Genomic DNA, 23,267 nt, shown 5'->3' on the forward strand with positions numbered 1-23,267 from the left:
AAATCTCATTTTCTATTTTTTTTTATTATTGTCTTTTCTGTTAAACTTTCTACAAAAGTTGTATAAATGCTTAAGTAGAGAATCTCTATCTACAAAATGCTTTCATGTGGATTACATTACTTGGTGTACATTTAATATAATAGATTGACATTTATAAGCACATAAAAATCATTTTACGTAATACGCTGCGAAATACGTTGACTCCTCCTCCGCCTCACCCCTGAAGTGCCTCCTCCTCTATCCTCCCCATCACTTTCATCATCCTCTGTCTCAGCTGCATTGTTTTTAGGGCTGCCTCCTCCAAGCAGTGAAGTAATTGCTTTGTTCCGAGCATTTGTGCTAGCTGATACCTCTCCATCTTCTTCCTCTTCATCAGGATCCAAATGTTCCATAAGGAGTTTAAACTATACATTAAAAAAAAAAAAAAAAAAAAGATCCACACTGTAACTTTAAAAATAACCGTTGATATGACACTACACTAAATTAAATTAAATGGAAAGATAAGGAAACAGGGTAAAACATATGGCAGACAACTTCAAGCTTGAACAGCTCATGTGTTCCTGAAAGGAAATTGAGAGTTATCAGAATATCACATAAGATTACCAGAAACATAACATTTTGAAATGTTTGTCTAATTCATTAGCATCTACTTTCAAGTTTGTACTGTGTTAGCCAGTTTAAAAGAGTTATAGATTTTCTGCTGAGCAACTTTACTTACATCTAAGTACTGTTTTACTATACTTCTCTTTACTTCTTCAGTGATCTTAGAATTAGCCATATCACTCCGCAGAAAATCCAGAGTTTGTTTTGGATGGAAATGCACTCCTGTCTTCCTGTTTATAGCTTTATCATAAACTTTTGCAGATTCAGATGGAGAATATTTCTGAATTTTACTGTTTAAAGAAAACAAGAAAGAAGAGTTTTTAAGGAAATTCTAAAATAATTTCAAGGAAAAGCTTTTAAAATCTTCAATATAAGCAGTCATACTTTCATTATTTCATCTACAATAGACAACCTAATAAAAAATTAATCATTGCTTTTTCTAAGACAAAGTTTCTGTTTCATTACATTCAACTTGTTACATTTATGATTTTTCTCTTACATAAATCTATTGCTTAAACAATTAGTTACAATAACTTTTTTAAAAAACTTCCAAACTTAATCCTTACAAAGAACCCACTAAATTACAAGATCAGGCTATTATCTAAGTATCCTTACCTATCAGAGAATCCACAGAGGTTCTTTAAATGCTGTTTCAGCATCAAAAGTAATAATATGCCTTGGGAGACATTTGCAAATTCAATTAAAGGAGCTGAATTTTCTGGTAAACATTTCATCACAGCATTTATATCATTTTCTTCATCAGAATCTGAATCAAAGTCTACTCGTTTCCGTAATCTCCGAGGCTTAGAAGCTTCCTCTTCACTTTCACTCTCACTGCCACTGTTACTGTCACTCTCAGCCTCCTCGTCTGATGAAGACTTTCTTTCCTTTTTTTTGTCTTTCACCATAGACTGTGACAGAGAGAAATTAACACACGTTCCAAAATTAGGGTAAAGTAGCATCATGTCTGTTTTTAGAAAATCTTTCCAAAATCATCATTGGCTGAAATCAGCAAGAATTCCCTGAACAATATAACAACAACAAATAATTCAGAACTCAATATTCAAAGATTAAAATTATTTATGGAAAAAAGATGCTAAATTTCCCCCCTGACCCCTGCCCCAAAAGAACTGATCCAAAGACTACTCCCCCCCCCTCCCCCCAAGTGGGAGGTACTCCACTGACACTGGTGCCCAATCTGAAGAATCTTTTTCTACCAGATCAAAAATCAACTTTGGTGGAGTGAGAACACAAAGCAGTGTACTTTCCAGGCATCAACTCTGACTTGTAATTAGTATCAGATTGGAAATTCTTGGAATGGGTTTGCTTCTTAACAGCTTGTACCTTTTATCATTAATCATTAAAGTTGTCCAGGAAATGACGAAGTCTGAGAAACAGAGGTCTTTTTCTTACAGGGTTGTGTATTGCCGTAACAACAGATATTATACCATGACTGGGGTTCTTATATACCACCATATGAAATGAAATACAGCACACTTTTCTTGCAGTAAACAATGTATTTAAAGTCTCTCAGGTGACACACATGCAACTACCATCAGTTACTTGAGAACAAAAAGAATTAAACAGCAAACTGGATTTTATTATTGAAACAATCACAATAAACCAGTATTTCATGATGATTCCAGGTTCATGTACTTCCAGATGCATGCAATTTATTATTATTCAGAAATATTAGGAAATGATAGGTATTTAATATTGAGATCTCAAAATTTTCTTTCTTTTTTAATAATGTAAGCAGAAATGTAAGGAAAGGTTTTTAATCAGTGTCTTCCAGATCCATGCCAGAACAAAAAGGGTTATTTGTTTGTTTGTTTTTTAACTAATAATTACAAAGTAATGCTGCTCATCCATATCATAATAATGGTACTGTACTCACTGAAAAATTGACCAAATTATAGAGAAGCTTATGTTGCCACCATAATATAGTAAACTATAAAGACACATACCTCTTTAAATGACTGTAGTAGGTTGCTACCAGAAACTGATAGTGTAATGTCTATATGATGCATTATAAACAGTGGCTCTTCCTGTGTTTGATAAGGAAAACATGCTAGATTGTCTGCTATGTACAAGAGCATATTCACCTCTGTTTTCTGGAAGTTAAGAATAAATACAAAATTATAAGCGTACCTATAAATACATTGGATTTATACTTTTATCATATGTTCCTAACAGTCTAGAGCAAAAAAACATAACAAATTTTATTTTAGATATCTTCCACCTGACACTAAAGAACATATGTAAAATTTAGCCATAACTGAAGATACATTATTTTTGATCAATCCAAACTGGGTATATAGAAAGATATAGAATGATGCAAAAATAACAAATATTATATATGTAAATACCTCATATTGCAAAGCAAAGCAAAACACAATAGGGAAACAAAGTTATCAATATTTATGTCATAAAAATACATTGTGAAAGGAGAATTTAAGCTTGTACTGCTATATTTGAATTTCTTTTGAGGTGAAAGAAATGTGATGCTTACTGCAGTATCATCAAAGAGGTTGAGTAAAGAAATTAAAAATGCTCGTCTGTGTTGACGGTTTCCTCGAATCAGAGAGTATAGGTGTGAACACAATGCACTGGATGATTCATCATGTCTAAAACCTCTTACAGGATCCTTTGAGCAGGTATTGATCGCCTGTTGCACCTGGTAAGACATCTTCATACCAGCCACTGCTTTCATCTGAAAAGTATTTATTTTTATTTAAACCATTGCTTTCAAGCAGTGAAACTGAAACATATATTTTTTTTGCAGTGGAAAATTAAACAAATGCCTGTTAACAGAAACTACAAACTTTTTTTTAGCTTATTTCCTTTTAAGTGGCTGCTCATCTGAAGTTTAACTTTCAAACATGCACTGCAGTGATACTACCTCTTGAGTTGGCAAACATTAAAACATAATTTGTGGCAGAGATCAAAGTGTCTTGTGAACTGCTTTCACCATTCATTCTATGTTAGAAACATATACAGCTAATCTATTTACCAACTGCAGCAAGGTATTCCAACTTAAACTACGTTCAAGAATACTGAAATGTTCATACATGAACAGAATATTTTACCAAATGTGTATGCTTATGTCAGCTATAGTGAAACCAATACTGAGTCCATATTAGTGCAAAATAACCAACAAAAAATGAGATTTTTATTTTTATATTTTTTTGCAGATATCCTAGAATTTCCAACAACTTCCTATGCTATGCATAGGAAGCTCAGATTACAATTCATAAAGCTTCAATATCCTAAAATCCTATTTTGAACGTGTTCTTCTCCCTAGTCTACTGATACAGGTTAAGTTGTTGCTAAACATTACGAAACACCTGTCCTTATCTCTTATCAAATAAATGTTCGTGTACTATTCACTGTGCAAAATATTGTGAACTATAAATTAAAGACAATTTTAGACTGGAAGAGATGCTTCAAATTATTACATCCTATTACATTATTTCTATTTCTAACAACAGAAATCTCTGATCGGGGAAAGAGTCAGGATCTTCTTTACAACTGCTTATAGTTAATTTGTTACTTGATACTATTTTTCTGCAGCTGAGGCATATTCAAGTGTTTGCTATCAGCAAACAGTATTCTGTAAAATTTTAATTTAGAATTACTTACATGAATGAACCCAGCATATTTTTTGTCTATTTCCACCAACTGCTGGTCAGCTTTGTTTCTCATAGAGGGCTCTGGATCTGTGCCCATAGCAATTAAGTATGGCACACACTTGAAAAAAAAAAAAAAAAAAAAAAAAAAAGAAAGAATTATTCAGAGTCATTGTACCACCTCTTTCTCACTCTGTCTTTGTTCTTCCATTGTTCTTCCAGTCAGAACACTGTTGTTCTTGTATTCTGACTACTGCAGGAACTAGAATAGGAAACTCTATGCAACTTCACCACCTGACTACTTTTTGCAAGCACATAGTACAATATACAAGAAAGACCAGCATTACAAATAATGATAGAAGTTGTGCAAGGTTTCAGGTAGCATTCCTATTTCTCTCAAACTCAAAAGTCAATTTACAGTACAAAAAATGCCATTAAAAAAAAAAACAACAAACAAACACACAACTTATGACTGAACATGCATGATGGGTGCAGCATTAAAAATTATAAAAAATATTATGTAAGCAAAGAATAATGGAGACGATGACTGAAGACAGTTCCAACATTGGCTCTGGAATTTCATAGTGTTTGGAGGATATGGGGATTGAGGTGGAGGCAAGCTAACACAGTTTCCAGTATAAAGAAACAAAGGAAGGGAAAGGCCTGGCATACACCTGAAATTATAACAGAAAAGTAATACTATCTATCCAATGTCGTCCCCCCCGAAATACTATTCCCCCCCCCAAAAAAAAAAGCCTACCATACCTGAACAGGATGGATGAGACCCTGGTTTAATGTCAGTGCAATGACGTTTAGAGAAAAGTGGCGTACACTGGACTGGGTATGAAAGAAAGCCTCAAGGACCTGTTTGAGATATAGTTGCATGATGGAACTACTCATCCCTGAGGAAATATCACCCATTTCTTTCAGGTCTTCCTGTTTTGCTACTTTTTTCCCTGTAAAAAGGACAAAAACAATAACACTCACCACAGTATAATCATTTACTTTGCCATTAGTTGATGCATAGTGATCTTTAAGCTTTACAATATATATACATTTCATCTGTCTTAGAATGTGTTTATGATCTCATGAAATGTAGAACAATCTGATGGTAAATATTCTTCAAGAAAACTGGAGACATGACCTTAATTATACTCTTTTTCCTTAAAAAAAAAAAAAGTTTTTAATTTAAAATTTTTCTTATTATTTCTTATTTTGTATCTGCAAATTAACCTTAGAGAAGATTTTGATGAAAAGCATTACTAACATCATTACAGCAATTATGTATTCTGGATTGCTTCCAGAATTTATACATCTTGAAAGTTAATAATAACCTACACTTCTCAATACACCTATGCACATAATGTTTTTTGAAAATTCTCCTAGGATACTTTGCGTACAGTATTACTGATAGATAACAATCTTAAGTGATTCAGTCCACATACATAACTGTATGAAAAAAGTTAGATTTTGAATGCCTCATTAGCACAGAAGAATTTAACACTTACACTCTCTGTCTGCCTGCTGCATACGTGTATCCTCCTCTTGCAAGTAGGTCTGGAGGTTTTTTAACACCTGGATTTTTAAGTTTACTGAACAGTTCTTATCTGAAAGAATGCTGTTGTACAGAGTCTTTACTTCCTGTTCAAACATTAAGCTTGGGTGCTGTATAAATGCAAATCCTAAGGGGGGGGAAGAGGAAATATTCCACATTATCATCTAGAAATTATATTTCTATTTTTTAAGTCTTGTTTCAAAATACAGGTATGAAATTTATCCCCTCCCAATTCCTACAACAGCATAACTTTTTCTAATCCAAACAGTATTGCTTTTTCATATGAACACCATCCAAAACTTATAAGGAGTTCTATCAGCCAAGAAAGCAATACTCTTGATAAAGACAGGGTGCTGACCTAGGGAAGCTGCAGTAAGAAGAATCATACAGGTCTGGAAGCAGTGTAGTGGTCAGTATCTGAATAATTAGGAGCTCTCCAAGGAAACATCAAGGAACAAAAATCAAAATGTTATATCCTCGACTTGCCTTGCAAGTACACATTGGGAAGAGAACCATAATCAGACCTTAAAAGACTTACGGTTAAGCTTAATCATATAATCCTAGAATCATCAAGGTTGGAAAAGACCTCCAAGATCATCTGGTCCAACCATCACCCTACTACCCCGATGTCACCCACTAAACCATGTCCCTAAGCACCACGTCCAACCACTACTTAAACACCCCCAGGGATGGTGACTCCACCACCCCCCTGGGAAATCCATTCCAATGCCTGATGACTTGGTTTCAGTTATAACAGAATTAATTTTCTTCCTAGTAGCTGGTGGAATGCTGTGTTTTGGCTTAGGATGAGAAGAGTGCTGATAACACCCCGATGCTTTAATTGTTGCAGAGCAGTGCTTATACCAAGCCAAAGACATCTCAGCCTTTTGCTCTGTCCAGCCAACAGGCAGGCTGGGGGTGCAGTAAGAGCTGGGAGGGGACAGACCCAGGACAGCTGACCCAAACTAGCCAAAGGGGTATTCCATACCATCTGACGTCATGCTGAACAATATATAGGGGTGGCTAGCCGGGGGGAGGGGGCCGGACTGCTCGGGGTGAGGCTGGGCATTGGTCAGCGGGTGGTGAGCAATTGCATTGTGCATCACTTGTTTGTACATACTATTATTACTTACCTATTATCACCATTGTATTATTATTATTATTATTATTGTTATTATTATTTTGTTATTATTATTTTCCTGTCTTATTAAACTGTCTTTATCTCAACTCACGGGCTTCACTTTCCATTTCTCTCCCCCGTCCCAGAGAGGGAGGGGGGAGGGTGAGCGAACACGGTGTTTAGCTGCCGACCGGGTTAAACCACGACACCTGACTACTCTTTCTGAGAAGAATTTTCTCCTAATTTCCAACCTAAACCTACCCAGCACAAGCTGAAGCTATTCCCTCTAGTCCTATCACTGGTTATCTGTGAGAAGAGGCTGAACACCAGCTCCCCACTACTTCCTTTGAGGTAGTTGGAGAGAGCAATAAGGTCTCTCCTGAGCCTCCTCTTCTCCAGACTAAACAACCCCAGTTCCCTCAGCCGCTCCTCATAGGACCTGTGTTCCAGGCCCTTCACCGGCTACATAGCCCTTCTCTGGACAGACATGTTCCAGGACCGCGATGTCTTTATTGTAGTGAGGGGCCCAAAACTGAACACAGTGCTTGAGGTGTGGTCTCACCAGAGCAGAGTACAGGGGGATGGTCACCTCCCTGGTCCTGCTAGCTACGCTATTCCTGATACAAGCCAGGATGCTGTTGGCCTTCTTGGCCACCTGGGCACACTGCTGGCTCATGTTCAGGCAAGCATCAATCAGCACCCCCAGATCTTTTTCCTCTGCAAAGCTTTCCAGCCACTCTGCCCCAAGCTTGTAGCGCTGCATGGGGTTGTTGTTGTGGCCAAAGTGCAGGACCCAGTACTGAGCCATGTTGAACCTCATCCCATTGGCCAATGCCCATTGACCCAACCTGTCCAGGTCCCTCTGCAGGGCCTTCCTACCCTCCGACAGGTAGACACTTTCCCTCAACTTGGTGTTGTCTGCAAACTTGCTGAGGGTGCACTCAATTCCCTCATCCAAGTCATCAATAACGATATTAAAGAGGATGGGCCCCAACACCGAGCCCTGGGGAACACCACTGGTGACCAGTCACCAGCTGGATTTCACTCCGTTCACTGCTGCTCTCAGGGCCCAGCTGTCCAACCAGTTTTTAACCCAGCTAAGGGTGTAGCTGTCCAAGCCATGGGCTGCCAGCTTCTCCGGGAGAATACTGTGGGAGACCGTGTCAAAGGCCTTGCTGAAGTCTTGGTAGACTACATCAACAGCCTTTCCCTCATCCACCAGGCAGGTCACCCTATCATAGAAGGAGATGAGATAGTCAGGCAGGACTTGCCTTTTAGGAACCCATGCTGACTGGACCTGATCCCCTGGTTGTCCCGCAGATGCCGTGTGATTGCATTCAAGATGACCTGTTCCATCACCTTTCCTGGCACCGAAGTCAGGCTGACAGGCCTGTAGGTCCCTGGGTCCTCCTTACAACCCTTCTTATAGATGGGCATCACATTAGCAAGTCTCCAGCCATCCGGGACCTCTCCAGATGACCATGACCACTGATAGATGATGGAAAGCGGACCAACAATCACATCCGCCAACTCCCTCAGCACCCTTGGGTGAATCCCATTTGGCCCCATGGACTTGTGACAGTCCAGGTGGAGCAGCAGGTCTCTGTTTCCACCTGAATTGTGAGGTGGTTCTTCTGTTCCCCATCCAAGATTTCCAGGTCAGGAGGCTGAGTACCCCAAGGATAAGTGGTCTGGCTAGTAAAGACAGACGTAAAGAAGGCATTAAGAACCTCAGCCTTTTCCTTATCCTCTGTAGTCATGTTCCCACCTGCATCCAGTAAAGGATGGAGATTCTCCTTGGCCCTCCTCTTGTCGTTAATATATTTATAAAAACATTTTTTGTTATCCTTAACCATAGTGGCCAGGTTCCCTCAACAGGAGTGACACATCCCAAAGCAAAGGCTAAGCCTGTTAAGTGTCCTTACTGAAAGGACACACAAATAATTACTGATAGGAAAATATGCATTCTTTACGCGACATCTTTATTTTGTATAAATGTGGAAATAGCTTGCTAGTTTTTTTCACCTTATTGCTTCATACAAATGTTGAATGATTTGACAACTTGGCTCAATTGCCTGTAAGGTAAAATTTTGCCCTGTCTACCACATGTCCACACATACAACAGCTAACCCCAAAATAGAACCAATATGTAGATGAGATCAATATATCACTTAAAGCAGTGTTCTGAGGTTTAATTAAAATAAAGATCGAGGTGCTTACAGGCAGAGGAAGAAAAATCTGAAAAAAAATATATTGATAGGCACCCCTACCTTCTCCCCTTCCCCCAAACTGATCAGAGTTCAGTCTCTAAGTTAGCAACATTGTTGGCTAATGCAATATTGTCAACATCCATGAGTAAAGTAATTATGTCTATGGTTAGCATGGTAGCCCATGTCCCATGTGCAATATCCTGTACAGGACAATTAAATTTGACTAAACTACAGAAAGTGTTGTGCACCTTGATGCAATGCCTAGAAAAACTCCAGTTAGTCCAGAACACCATGGCATTGCTGCTGCAACTGAGACAACTCTAAAGCCATTAATTCTGCTCAGCTGTCTGAAATGGATTCTCACAGAATTTCAAATCAAGATTAAGTCTTGGTTCTTATCCTCAGAGCCCTTACTAGTCATCTAAAAAGCCACCAAAACAGCAGCATAAGAAGGCAAATTATTGTCCATAGTTAAACTATAGCTCACAGTTAAATTATAGCTAGCTCACACACGAGAGAACTTTCTTTAGACCAAGCCATAACCATGAACTGAACTCTTCCAGAAACCAAGGCCTATCTGCCCAAACGGTTCTGCCCAAAAGGTTCTCTCACAAGTACAGATTCTGTCCTTGAGCAGAAGACAAATGTGATATAAACCACTCAATGGCAGTTCATGCATTACTGCAAGTCACTGAGATACCACACTAATGGCTTCAGATAAAGAATCGATTTAAAATTGAAATACAGTCAAAATCCTAAAAAGAACAGTGATATTTAGGCTATGTCATCATCTCAATGTCTAGTGAAATCTCACAGAACAACCCCCAGTTGTTACAAACTGCCATAATTCCCTTAACTCCTGCAGAAGATCTGGCCCTTCACTTAGAATGCTCAAGATTTTTCCAGCCTTTTATCTAGTTATTCTTTAACCATGCCTTGAGGACTGAAAAACAAACAAACACAAAAAACACAAAAAAAACACAAGATTTGGAGCTAAAAAATACTTGCATCTCCATTACTTTTGAAATCCACTGCTTTTTAAAACTTGGACACGCATCAAAAAGGCATTCACTGTCAAAAGCATCCACTCTACTGCAGAAGTATACAACTAGCATCCCTTTGACTTCATTTCTCTAGCAATTTCTCAAATAAAACATGTAGTAAAGTTTTATTTTAAATAAACTCCCTGTCACCATATAAATACATAAATCCCTGCTAGAATGCATAGACATTTACTATAGCAGAATAATAAAAATTATTAATATTTCTTACCCAGGCCAATAATGGCTTTTGTCTGTACTTCTTCATCTGAATGCTTTGTAAAATACATCAGCAGTTCAAGTACTTTATCCTTAATGTTAACCTGAGTAAATTACAACAAAAATAACAACTGTTTGAGGATGAAACAGATGCTTTTAATCTCTTATGAAAACCATAAATATCAAAAAGAAAAGAGAAACACAATCTTACTACATAGCCTTTGCACATATTTACAGACCAAAAAACATCCTTCTATGCATTATGAAAAAACAGCATTGAGCAACTAGGAATACTGTGTTTTCAAATAAAAGTGGAACATTCAATACACATAAGACTTGGAGAGTAAATACAAGTTATTTTACCTTACTGTTGCCCTTAAAATCTTCCTGATCAAAATCAAAATGCCGACATAGAGCTCCAACAGTGAAAAGTGATCTGAGGAGTGCTGGTTTATTGGCAGTAAGTATTGTACTGTTGGGATCTTCTTGGTGTTGACTTTTTAATTTTGAAAGCGCACCTACAGTAAGATAAAAGTTTTAATGACAGTATATAAACAGGGTGCATCCCTAAGACTTGTAGCCAAAACTGAAAAGTGAAACTTACATGTTGTGACTTGACTTCACTTACCATAGTATCTATTAAAACAGGCCCACACAAATTTATAGTTCTGAGTGACTTTATTCACAATAGCGCCAAGACAGCTCACACAATACTGAACAACCTAGGAGCAAGAGAGAACAAATGAATTACATACTTAGAAATTAAAACTGAGATTTTTGTGGAGATATGTAGAACTAAAACAAACGCTCTAGCAGTCTATCTCCTAGACTGCTCTGAAAACCTGCCCAAAGTCATAATCATTAAAATATAGCAACAACACATACAAACTCCAGTAAACCAAGAACATTGTTTATTTCATGGCTCATCGGTCCTATGACCAGCATAAGCAACTTCATAATGAAGATAGACTTCCATTAAATCAAAACCATGTATGTTACAACATAAACCTGAATCAACAACTGAATATTAGCAATTAAAATCTTACCGTCATGCCATATTTGATGATGAGTTTCATGAGGTCTTCCTCAATAGTGGCAAGGAAGGTCTCACTTGGGTGCTCCATTAGCGGCACTACAAGCTCTAAGATTTTTGCAACATTGCAGATCACCATGAAATCATTCTGGGTCTGAAACAACAGTGTTTATAGCATTTAACATTTCTGTATATGTTACATATAAACTGTCTGTAACTGTTATTAATATGCACTGATAGTCACAAAATCCCAGCTCTTATGTAAGATATCACTAAGGTATTTAGTAAAGATTTAGAATGCTATTCATATAGTTTACGTATGATATTAAATTACTTATTATTATGAAAGCTAGTTCTTGTTTTTTTATGGAACCTCCAGAAAAAAATAAATCTGTAGAAGCAGAATTTCACCTTTCATCAAGGCTGCGTGCACACCTGAAAACTTTTGATCCTGATAATTTTATTACATATATATATACGTGTATATATATTTAAAGAGTCCTACAACAAATCTACAGAATGCTTCTTGATGCACACTAGAGAACACACAACACCTGGCAACAGGTATCAGCAACAAATAAAGTTGTGCTATGGCTGAATGTGGCTTAAACAAAATAGACAATAATGTACATTAACATAGAAATTACAATTAAAACGATTACTAGTTTGCATAATCATGAATTTATATATATTGTGAGAAATCTACAGAAAACATTTTTATATTTAAATATACATCCTGATACAAATGGACTTTTTTTTTTTGACAAATCAGGCTCACTGATCACAATAGGATAATTCCCATATGCTACAATCAAGCTATTTAACATATTCAAGTTGACAGTGGTGAATTTATTCTACAATTCATCTCAACCTGTGTAAGAACAAAAGCGATGTAACCCACTAAAGAGATGTTGCAGCAAGTAAATGATCTGATACCCCTTTCCTATACTATTAGTCAGGAAACAGCTCTAAAAATCTGCTGGAGATGTGCCTAGAGAGTGCTTCAGGACCGAATCCAGAAAATCATAGAACCATAGAATATCCCAAGTTGGAAGGGACCAATAAGGATCATCGAGTCCAACTCCTGGCACCACACAGGTCTACCCAAAAATTCAGACCATATGACTAAGAGCACAGTCCAGACACTTCTTAAACTCCAACAGGCTTGGTGCCTTGACTACAACCCTGGGGAGCCTGTTCCAGCGTGCGACCGCCCTCTCGGTGAAGAACCTCTTCCTGAAGTCCAGCCTAAACTTCCCCTGCCTCAACTAGTCACCATTCCCGCGGGTCCTATCACTGGTGATTAAGGAGAATAGGTCGGCACCTGCCCCTCCACTCCCCCTCGCAAGGAAGCTGTACACTGTGATGAGGTCTCCCCTCAGCCTCCTCTTCTCCAGGCTGAACAGGCCAAGTGACCTCAGCCGCTGCTCATATGTCTTCCCCTCTAGGCCCTTCACCACCTTTGCAGCCCTCCTCTGGACACTCTCCAAGAGTTTCACGTCCTTTTTGTACTGTGGGCCCCAGAACTGTACACGGTACTCGAGGTGAGGCCGCACCAGTGCAGAGTAGAGTGGGACAATCATTTCCCTCGACCAACTAGCACTGCTGTGTGTTGTGGTTTAACCCGGCTGGCAGCTAAACACCACACAGCCGTTCGCTCCCCCTCCCCCTCCCTCTCTGGGATGGGGGAGAGAAATGGGAAAGTGAAGCCTGTGGGTTGAGATAGAGACAGTTTATTAAGACAGGAAAAAATAATAATAATGATAATAGCACTACTAATAATAATGTGTACAAACAAGTGATGCACAATGCAATTGCTCACCACCCGCTGACCGATGCCCAGCCTAACCCCGAGCAGTCCAGCCCCCCCTCCCCTGGCTAGCCACCCCTATATGTTGTTCAGCATGACGTCAGATGGTATGGAATACCCCTTTGGCTAGTTTGGGTCAGCTGTCCTGGGTCTGTCCCCTCCAAGATCCTGCTGCACCCCCAGCCTGCCTGGCAGGACAGAGCGAGAAGCTGAAAAGTCCTTGGCTTAGTGTTAGCACTGCTCTGAACAATTAAAACATCAGCATGTTATCAACACTCTTTTCATAGAATCATAGAATATCCTGAGTTGGAAGGGACCCATAAGGATCATCAAGTCCAACTCCTGGCACCACACAGTCCAAACGCTTCTTAAATTCAGACAGGCTTGGTGCTGTGACTACTTCCCTCAGGAACCTGTTCCAGTGTGCGACCACCCTCTCAGTGAAGAACCTCTTCCTGATGTCTAGCCTAAACCTCCCCTGCCTCATTCCTGCGGGTCCTATCAGTGGTGATTAAGGAGAATAGGTTGGTGCCTGCCCCTCCACTCCCCCTCATGAGGAAGCTGTAGACTGCAGTGAGGTCACCACTCAGCCTCCTCTTCTCCAGGCTGAACAGGGCAAGTGACCTCAGCTGCTCATATGTCTTCCGCTCTTTTCATCCTAATCCAAAACATAGCACCCTACCAGCTACTAGGAGGAAAATTAACTCTATTGTAGCTGAAACCAGGACACCGTGCTCGATGCACCCCAGGATACAGTTGGCCCTCCTGGCTGCCAGGGAATACTGCTGGATCATATTCAGCTTGTTATCAACCAAAACCCCCAGATCCCTCTCTGCTTGGCTGCTCTCCAGCATCTCGTTACCCAGTCTGTATGTATAGCCAGGGTTGCCCCGTCCCAGGTGCAGGACCCAGCACTTGCTCTTGTTAAACTTCATGCGGTTGGTGATCACCCAGCTCTCCAATCTGTCCAGATCTCTCTGCAAGGCCTTTCCACCCTCAGCAGAGTCTACAACTCCTCCAATTTTGGTGTTGTCGGCAAACTTACTTAAAATACCTTCTAGTCCTACATCCAAATCGTTTATAAAAACATTGAAGAGAACTGGAGCTTTGAGGTACCTCACTAGTGACCGGCCACCAGCCTGATGCAGACCCATTTTCCACAACCCTTTGAGCCCTGCCCATCAGCCAATTGCTCACCCATCAGATGTTTTTGTTTAGCTGTATGCTGGACATTTTATCCAGTAGGATCCTATGGGAAACTGTGTCAAAATGCTAGGATATATGTACAAGCTCACCTGGTAACAAGTACTCTCAAACCTGTCCTTCCCAGGGCAGCTGACCTAATGCAATAGCGTGCTGCCACCCACTCAGCCATGCTCTCCTTTTAGCCATGGTTGCATGATCTGCTTTGCTCCTTCTGCCAGATAAAGGATTTATCACAACCTTCACTGAGACAACTGTGGTACTCAAAATAACAAAAAGCTCCACAATGTTTCAGAGGAGGCACTTTATTGGAGCGCATGGTTTAGCATTATAGCTCTCTACTATTTTTGAGAGGTAAACTGTCTTATGCAGGGCACAAAAGACCTGCATAAGTGGAAGCTAGGGAAGGCAGAAGTGAGGTGCTGAAGAGGACAGAGCAGGACATTTTCCTTCTGATACATTTACTATACATGAAGTCATACTGTCTCATGGAACCATACATTTAGTCTTAATATTCTTAAGTTAAATCTTACCTACTTTTAAGAATGTGACTGCAAAACAAAAAAAAATTAAGGAATGATTTTGTAACAGGTGAAAAAGTGGTTTTCAGTCCTCAAGGGAAAGAGGCGGTAAAGGTTTCAATTTCATTTGGCTGTAAAACGTGGAGGTAGATGATGAGGAACAGCATCTTAGAAGCTACAGAGATCATACTAGAGGACCTAGTATCTTTAGAAGATATGATGTTCATGAAATAGAAACACAATTTTATTTCTCTTTTCCTACCTTCAATTTCATTAAGCTTGCAAGACAGCCATTCATTTCTATGCTTAATTATCTTGGGGAAAAACAAGGCCAATATTCTTATTTTCTCTACTTACACTACATTTAGTGGTGAGGTATGGCTGCATGGTCATGGCATGTTTGACCATTAGCTGGGGCCTGATTTTGCTGAATAAGTACAAAGTGGTTATGCAAGCAACCAAGCGACCAGAATTCACACCTTTGTTGTCGGAATCTGCAAAAATTAGAAAATACACAAAAGATATTAGATTTAAGCATTGTTTGATCAATTAAAAACATATGGCCTAAGTATCATATGAATATCTGTCATGACATATCTTTCAAGATCAGTAAAGAATATTCTTGTATATCCTTATTAGATAAGAGCATTAGAGATGAGAACATAATGTATTATCATTTGTATAGGATCACAAAATATGTGAAATAAGAAGCAGAGATGCTTCAAAGACATTAGTATTTTTTAAATATTTTCTGTATACAGAACATTGGCCCTGGCAACGATTCCTATTACAACTGTGGAACATATTAAGGCAAATAAAGTATTTCATATTTGTTTTTGTTTTAGTGATCTAAAAGTTTTAACAAATTATTTTAAAAGTAGTTCTGTTATTGTGGTTAACTAAAGAAAACTTTGGGAAGCTTTATTATGATGCAGTGCTCAAAAGTTCATAATGAACTGAAATGCAATAATTCACTATCACTAGTTTTGTGATAGGAATTCTGTAACAGTAACTTTTCATGATAGTAATTTTAACAACCACTGTTAAAGTATTATAAAAATTCAAAGCAGTTTAGCTACTGGATTCTAAATAGTATTACCTGATAAAGATTCCTCGTATTTAATGATGTGCTCAACCAAATTGTCAACAAGTTGAGTACAGGCTTTCTTCACAGGTTTATATGAGGCATCCTCTTCTGACTTCAACAGCTATAGCAGATGAAAGAGAAAACAATTTAGTAGTAAGTGTGCATTAATTTACACTGGATACATACTGTTTTTATAATAATTACTACAAGTACACAAGGATTTTGCATTACAAAAGTATCTCTACTTTCTCCGTAAAAGCTACACTGTGAAGAAATAATTAAAGGAAGTTAAAAAAAAAATCAAAATGCTACAGAATTAAAGAAAAAATAACTGCAACAAAAGAACAGAAGACAGCAGTTCTCCTGATTTTTGTACTGGAATGAAAGCTAACTTTGTGCTTCATGAAATTATGAGGAAAACAATAATCTAGAAATACTTGCTACCAGTAAGTAATAGAAGGCTTTTAAAAATGCTTAAGAAAAAAGTGCAAAGGCAAAAAGAATGTTTTTGACATCATACAAAAGAAAAAAATCAAACGAAGATGAAACATTTTTATGAACATTGTAATCAGTTTGAGCCTTCTTTTCTACGAAAAAAAATTGGGGACTGAAATTATGTCCCTGAATATGCTTTAATATCTAACAAGAATTGAAGTCATACTGTAGCCTTTTCTTCATTGCAGGCATTAATCAACGAACCACAGAATGGCTTGGGATGGAAAGGACCTTAAAGATCACCTAGTTCCAACCCATCCTGCCAGGGGCAGGGATGCCACCCACTAGATCAGGTTGCCTCATCCAACCTGGTCTTGAACCTTTGCAGGGATGGGGCATCCACAACTTCTCTGGGCAACCTGTTCCAGTGCCTCACCATCCTCTGAGTGAAGAATTTCCTCCTAACCTCTAATCTAAATCTCCCTTCTTTTAGTTTAAAACCATTTCCTCTTGTCATTCATTATCTGCCCAAGCAAAAAAGTTGTTCTCCATCTTCTTTATAAGCTCCCTTTAAGTATTAAATCAATTGAATCGAGGGACAATCCCCTCCCTCGACCTGCTGGCCACTCCTCTTTTGATGCAGCCCAGGATGCAGTTGGCCTTCTGGGCTGCAACTGTGCGCTGCTGGCTCATGTCAAGCTTTCTGTCCACCAGAACCCCCGAGTCTTTCTCTGCAGGGCTGCTCTCAATGACTTCTTCTCCCAGTCTGTGCTCCTGTCCGGGATTGCCCCAACCCAGGCGCAGCACCTTGCACTTGGCCTTGTTGATCCTCGTTAGGTTCACATGGGCCCACTTCTCAAGCTTGTCCAGGTCTCTTTGGATGGCATCCCTTCTTTCTCTTGTGTCAGCTGTACCACTCAGCTTGGTGTCATCTGCAAACTTGCTGAGGGTTCACTCAATCCCACTGTCCATGCCATTGATAAAGATATTAAACAGTATTGGTCCCAAGACAGACCCCTGAGATACAACACTCGTCTCCGGCCTCCACTTGGACATAGAGCCATTGACACTCTCTGGGTGTGACCTTGAAGCCAATCCACCGAACGGTCTACCCTTCAAATCCATCTCTCTCCAATTTGGAGATCAGGATGTCATGTGGGAGCATGTCAAAGGCCTTACAGAACTCCAGGTAGATGACATCGGTCAGTCTTCCCTTGTGAACTGATGCAGTCACTCCATCATAGAAGGCCACCAGATTGGTCAGGCACTATTTGCCCGTGGTGAAGCCTTGCTGGCATTAAGGGGCATGCTAATTTACTTGGCTACCTATTTTCATAACACTCCAGGGTAAAGTAAAAATTTTTGAGACCTCTAATTCCCCCATTCCTGCTTTTGTTATTTTTGCTTGAAAATTAACTGGTGCATAGAAGATGCAGAGGAGAAAGTTAACACAGGCTAACAGATATAAAGAAAGAAAGCTCATTTCTTAGAAAAAAATGAAAGTAAAATATGTAGAAGTAAGCAATACTCCAAACATTCACTCTTTTTATAAACTGTGTAACTAATATATTAGATATTATTAGAATATATACTTATCTGCCATTGAAAAAATAAATCTACATTGTACCAGATGTTCATTTCAGAATTAAGAACATGAAGTCCACAGATAAGGTAATGTCACTAATTACTGAGGACACCATTAAATTAAAAACAACAAAAACAAACAAAAAACAAAAACCTGCCCAAAATACAAACCAAAGCGTGAAGTATTTTTAAAACAGATCATAGAGAAATACAGAAACTAATGTCAGAGACAAAGAAAATCACAGCAATAAAGATTAAAAACAAACAAACAAAACCCAAAGTCATGTGTTTAAAAGGGCATTAATTGAATTTGTCTACTGAATGGATTGCTCTTGTAGTCCCCCTCCAATGTATTTTAGCATCAAAAGAAATGTTAATATTCTTGTGACAATTGTGCCATACATTCAAAATTCATTGCTTACATTTTGAAGAAGCTGTTCAAACCAGTCATACCCTGTATCTCTACAAGCTGCAACCTAAAAGCAGTATTGAGAATAAACTGGTTAAAAAAGGAACCTGAAGAAATATTACTTCAATAAACATATTATCTTTAAAGAACAGTAAACATGCATAGATATTGTTTTTTTTTGTTTTGTTTTTATGCATTCAGTACAATGATTTTATATCTTTGGAGATTAGAAACCATTTTCTGCGTTTGAAAAAACTTCTCATCAGGTTTTGTAGAGTGACATTTTGTACAGATTAAAGCATAAATACAAGCCTGACATATCAAAAATGAACACGTGTGTGTGCGTATATGTGTACATACAAACTTTTAATATAAACAAACCAATCTTTAACTCTCATTATATCTCAAGAACAGCTCACAAGTGCTCTAAAGTAGAATTAGTAGGAGAACTGAGTTAAGATTGCTTAACTTTCCAGTCTGGAAAAATGCATACTACACTATAATTTAGTAAAAATATTGAAAAGCAGGATAGAGTTTAAACACAATTTAAAATAGTGAAATGAGTACTTATTTGATCTTTATACCTTTGTTAATTGATATGAAAACACTTTCTCAGCACAGAGATTTTGCACAACACATTTTCACTACAGAAGTATAAGCATTTTATTTGAAACAGATTTTTGAGACATGCTGTTTAATTCACTGCTCCTAGAAAGTATATGCAATTCTGCAGATATTAGTTTACTCTAGTTGACCCTGTATTTGTTAAAAAAGCTTATTAATCTTTCAAAATAAACATTATTAATTGTTAAGGAAAACTTTCTTTTAAGAGACAATTTCTTAGCTAGGCTTAACTATACACTGCTACTAGTATTTGCTGGAAAATGTTATACGTAATAGAAATTTGTTCTGTTAACTGAACAAGTGTTTTATACAACTTGAATATAATATGGTCCCAGTTATCATTGCCAGCATATTAGTGAGCATTTAAAGTTTCCTAAAGCTTGTTCCATCAGATGAATAATTCTATCATATATTCAGTGTCAGGAGATACATAAAGACAGCTATCTGATAAGTAAGATACTTGTATATTTTTTGCTTTCTAAAAGACTACAGACAATATTTCAAAGATACTAAAAACATAATCAAGCTTTGCATGCAACCTCATTCAAATTTGTATAACATACCACATCAGTGATGTTTAAAATTTTTCTGGTCATTGCTTCTTTGTCATGGTGTGGAGTTGGAGTAAACCAGAGCTTCTGGAATGTCTCATTTACTAATTTCTGAAGGAAAAAAAAAACAAAGAAAAAAGTATTAGCATAAATAAATAAGCTTATCTTGGCACATAGGTATTATCTCTAATATACCCATAAAATAGATTTGTTGATGATATGTGCCTTTTCATGAGGAATTATTAAAACTAAGTGAGATCGTTGTAGAGAATGTTATCTGAGAGACCCAGGTATACTATTACAGGAGTTATACTGGCCTCTAAACAAGTAAAATACCAAATGATCACTGGGAACTGATGCTACAGAAAATTGAGTTAAAACTTTCCTGCACTGATTTGCATTCCTCAGGAAAACATAGTACTCTGAAAAAATAACAACTGAAAACAATATTATGATTTCTATAGCAGAATTAGCAGCAGTGGTAGATTACTTTGGAGTTTTCAAAACAATTGTGACAAGGAGAGAACCCCAAATCTCTCTAGCCAAACTTAGGAAGTAGGTTCCCTTCCCATGTTTTTGGATGGTGGAAAATATGGAACAGAATGAAAGTGAACTATATTATCCTGCATTACTTATAAAGCATACAGATATAAGAATTTCTCCTTGACTATGGAAACATTGAAAATACATTGTAGACACTGCCTGAGGTTGTCGGAAAGGCAAGGGAAAGAAGGAGAGAACAAGGTCATCCTCCCTGCACAGCAGCACCTTGGATCCTACATCTCGATTAACAGTCTTCTCTGAAAGCCACTTGGCATTAATGTGTCTCGAGTGGTAAAAATATATGCTGAAACTTGAAAATTGCATATTTCATATCCCACTGGAAGTGTGATACAAAATTATTACACGGGGAATGCTTAATTACCCAGATATTTTAAAATTATTTTGCTGAATCAAACAAAAACATCAGTGTCAGGTTTATGATTTATTATATAATCTTAATTTGGTGTCATTCTGCATACACATTGCACAAAGAGTAGAATATGGTCACATAAGTAACATTTCAGGGGGAATAAGTGATTCATTAAACATTCAGAATTAATGCAAAAGAAGCACACACAAATATTTCATAATGTTTTATATGCAGAACATACGTATCTGGCATATACTAATGTCAAGAACTTAATTTTGACCTAAAGCTTATTTTGTTTGCAGAAAGGATTTTTATATGCCAATTTTACTTGTTAGAAAAGAGAATACCCAGAGACGATACTTACAAGCAGAAAAAAAATCTAGAAAACATACATATTTTTTAAAACCTTTTGATTGCCAGCAAAAAAATAATGAAGAAAACAAGAGAAAGAAAAACAAGTCAGCAATGTAGGAAGTCAAGATATTTGTTCTCTCAAAAAATGAAAAGTAAATAAAAATAATAAATCTTACAATGAAGCAATGAAATAGTGGTGTGTTGTTTGTTGTTTGATGTTTGATTTTGTTTTCTTTTTTGTCAAAATACAGAAACACTAAAACAATTATAATTAAAATCCTGACAAATGTTTTATTCTACCTTAATGCCTTCTTCATCATTGACTCTCCGAATCATTTTCACACACATCTCTGTAATTTTGGGAAATGTTGGTTGTTCGATGCAGATATCCCTAAGTATCTTTATGACTCTTTTTCTGACACTGATACCAGTATCCTGTGAGAAGAAAAGTATTACAGTCTTGAAAACAAATCCAACATATGAATTAGTTTGTGTTATATGAACTAATATTTGAAGATGAACCAATCAGACTTGCAAAACATATTTAGAAAAGGCAGTTAAAATATTCTAGAGTGCAAGGTCAGCATAACTTGTGCCACTTAACTGCAACAGTTCTAAGGGCCTGGCTGAGCACCCAGAATGCTGAAAATGCTTCCTCCGCTTATACCCTCTGATTTAAGAGCTCATGATGTTGCTAATGTGTAATTCCACTTCAAGAGCTTACAAGTTAGATGTAATGATGCTTTAACTACATTGTTGGAACACACAAGACCCTTTGCAGATCTGGACAGTAATACTTCAAGCCTTTGGATAAAGCTTATGGATAAGCCTATGTAGCAAGTCTTTTCCATTTTCCTAGGCTTCATCTAAGGAGATAGATGAGGAGTTTCATTTCATCTTATTCAAAACCCATTTAATCTGAATGGCAGGATGAATTATTTTATGCATGCTGTCCTGGTTTCAGTTAGAACAGAGTTAATTTTCTTCCTAGTAGCTGGTAGGGTGCTATGTTTTGGCTTAGGATGAGAAGAGTGCTGATAACACCCCGATGTTTTAATTGTTCAGAGCAGTGCTTACACCAAGCCAAGGACGTCTCAACTTCCTCTGTCCAGCCAACGGGCAGGCTGGGGGTGCAGCAGAAGCTGGGAGGGGACAAACCCAGGACAGGTGACCCAAACTAGCCAAAGGGGTATTCCATACTATCTGACATCATGCTGAACAATATACAGGAGTGGTTAGCCAGGGGAGGGGGGCTGGACTGCTCGGGGTTAGGCTGGGCATCGGTCAGCGGGTGGTGAGCAATTGCATCGTGCATCACTTGTTTTGTACACATTATTATTAGTAGTGCTATTATCATTATTATTATTATTTTCCTGTCTTAATAAACTGTCTCTATCTCAACCCACAGGCTTCACTTTCCCATTTCTCTCCCCCATCCCAGAGAGGGAGGGGGGAGGGTGAGTGAACGGCTGTGTGGTATTTAGCTGCTGGCTGGGTTAAACCATGACACATGCTTATACATGTAAGCATATGAAGCTACCTATCTCTAAAGCCCTTCACGAACATGTTTTATCATGTAACCATAACAAATGAGTAGTATTTGACTAAAAAGGTGCCTGACATGGATCCTAAAAGCTAGTGTTATCTTAAAATACAATTTTAATTTAACTATATCTAAATATCCAGACAAAAAAAACACTTTTTGTACAAAAAAACAACAGAAAACCTTTTAAAACGCTAAAACAGCACAGAAAAACAAAGTAGTTTTCTCTTTCTTTTGGACTACAATTAGCAACTTTAGATTATTGTGTTGTAGATCTTTCTTCATTGTCCCACACTACTGAACTGCCTTCAGAGACTCGTATCTCAAACTTCAAACATGGAATAATTTTTCGTTTCACCTAATTTGTGCCTTAACAATGGAATCAAAAGGAACATAATCCTGGTTCTACTGCAATACAACTTTCTGATGTAAAAAAGACTCCACTCAAAACAAGTGACATGTATTACAGGGTTGGTCTTACAAGGATGATGCTCCTTAAAGCAATAAAATACAATTTACTCTTGGAGTGATAATTCCATATTATTAAACATATAAACTCTGTTGAAAAAAAAAATCCCAGTGCCATTTAACTTATAAATATCACAAGTCACTGTACCAATATTCTTTCAATCAGCATGTCGTAATACTGCTCAGCAAGCTGAGGACGACAGAGCACAAATCGGCCAAGCAGCTCCACAGCTGCTTCTCGTACACTAGTGGAGTTATCCATTAACCGTCCATGAACACCTCGTTGCATATCCAGCTAAAAAGAACAAATAAAACACATACAAAATAAGAACTAAGGATTTATTTTAAGCGTGATA

At 37.8% G+C, this 23,267-nt stretch overlaps 1 protein-coding gene across 7 annotated transcripts in view; it reads right to left on the reverse strand.

Annotated features, from left to right (window-relative positions):
- LOC137847005 (nipped-B-like protein) overlaps positions 1 to 23,267 on the reverse strand; it is a 199,244-nt gene that overhangs the window by 3,244 nt on the left and 172,733 nt on the right. For 5 of the 7 annotated variants that reach the window (XM_068665185.1, XM_068665189.1, XM_068665191.1 and 2 more), the window contains 18 exons: positions 23,060 to 23,206; positions 21,201 to 21,335; positions 19,646 to 19,744; positions 18,472 to 18,525; positions 16,043 to 16,151; positions 15,301 to 15,437; positions 11,423 to 11,563; positions 11,005 to 11,098; positions 10,740 to 10,894; positions 10,390 to 10,480; positions 5,741 to 5,914; positions 4,998 to 5,188; positions 4,246 to 4,353; positions 3,116 to 3,316; positions 2,571 to 2,717; positions 1,219 to 1,514; positions 719 to 893; positions 219 to 404 (listed from right to left, as the gene is read on the reverse strand). In XM_068665185.1, the coding sequence (XP_068521286.1) occupies positions 219 to 404; positions 719 to 893; positions 1,219 to 1,514; positions 2,571 to 2,717; positions 3,116 to 3,316; positions 4,246 to 4,353; positions 4,998 to 5,188; positions 5,741 to 5,914; positions 10,390 to 10,480; positions 10,740 to 10,894; positions 11,005 to 11,098; positions 11,423 to 11,563; positions 15,301 to 15,437; positions 16,043 to 16,151; positions 18,472 to 18,525; positions 19,646 to 19,744; positions 21,201 to 21,335; positions 23,060 to 23,206 (2,640 nt within the window). Of the gene's footprint in view, positions 1 to 177; positions 405 to 718; positions 894 to 1,218; positions 1,515 to 2,570; positions 2,718 to 3,115; positions 3,317 to 4,245; positions 4,354 to 4,997; positions 5,189 to 5,740; positions 5,915 to 10,389; positions 10,481 to 10,739; positions 10,895 to 11,004; positions 11,099 to 11,422; positions 11,564 to 15,300; positions 15,438 to 16,042; positions 16,152 to 18,471; positions 18,526 to 19,645; positions 19,745 to 21,200; positions 21,336 to 23,059; positions 23,207 to 23,267 lie in introns of all 7 variants that reach the window. The other 2 variants (XM_068665188.1, XM_068665187.1) reach the window with 2 other exon arrangements.

The sequence above is a fragment of the Anas acuta genome, chromosome W, assembly GCF_963932015.1.
Source record: "Anas acuta chromosome W, bAnaAcu1.1, whole genome shotgun sequence".
NCBI lineage: Eukaryota > Metazoa > Chordata > Aves > Anseriformes > Anatidae > Anas > Anas acuta.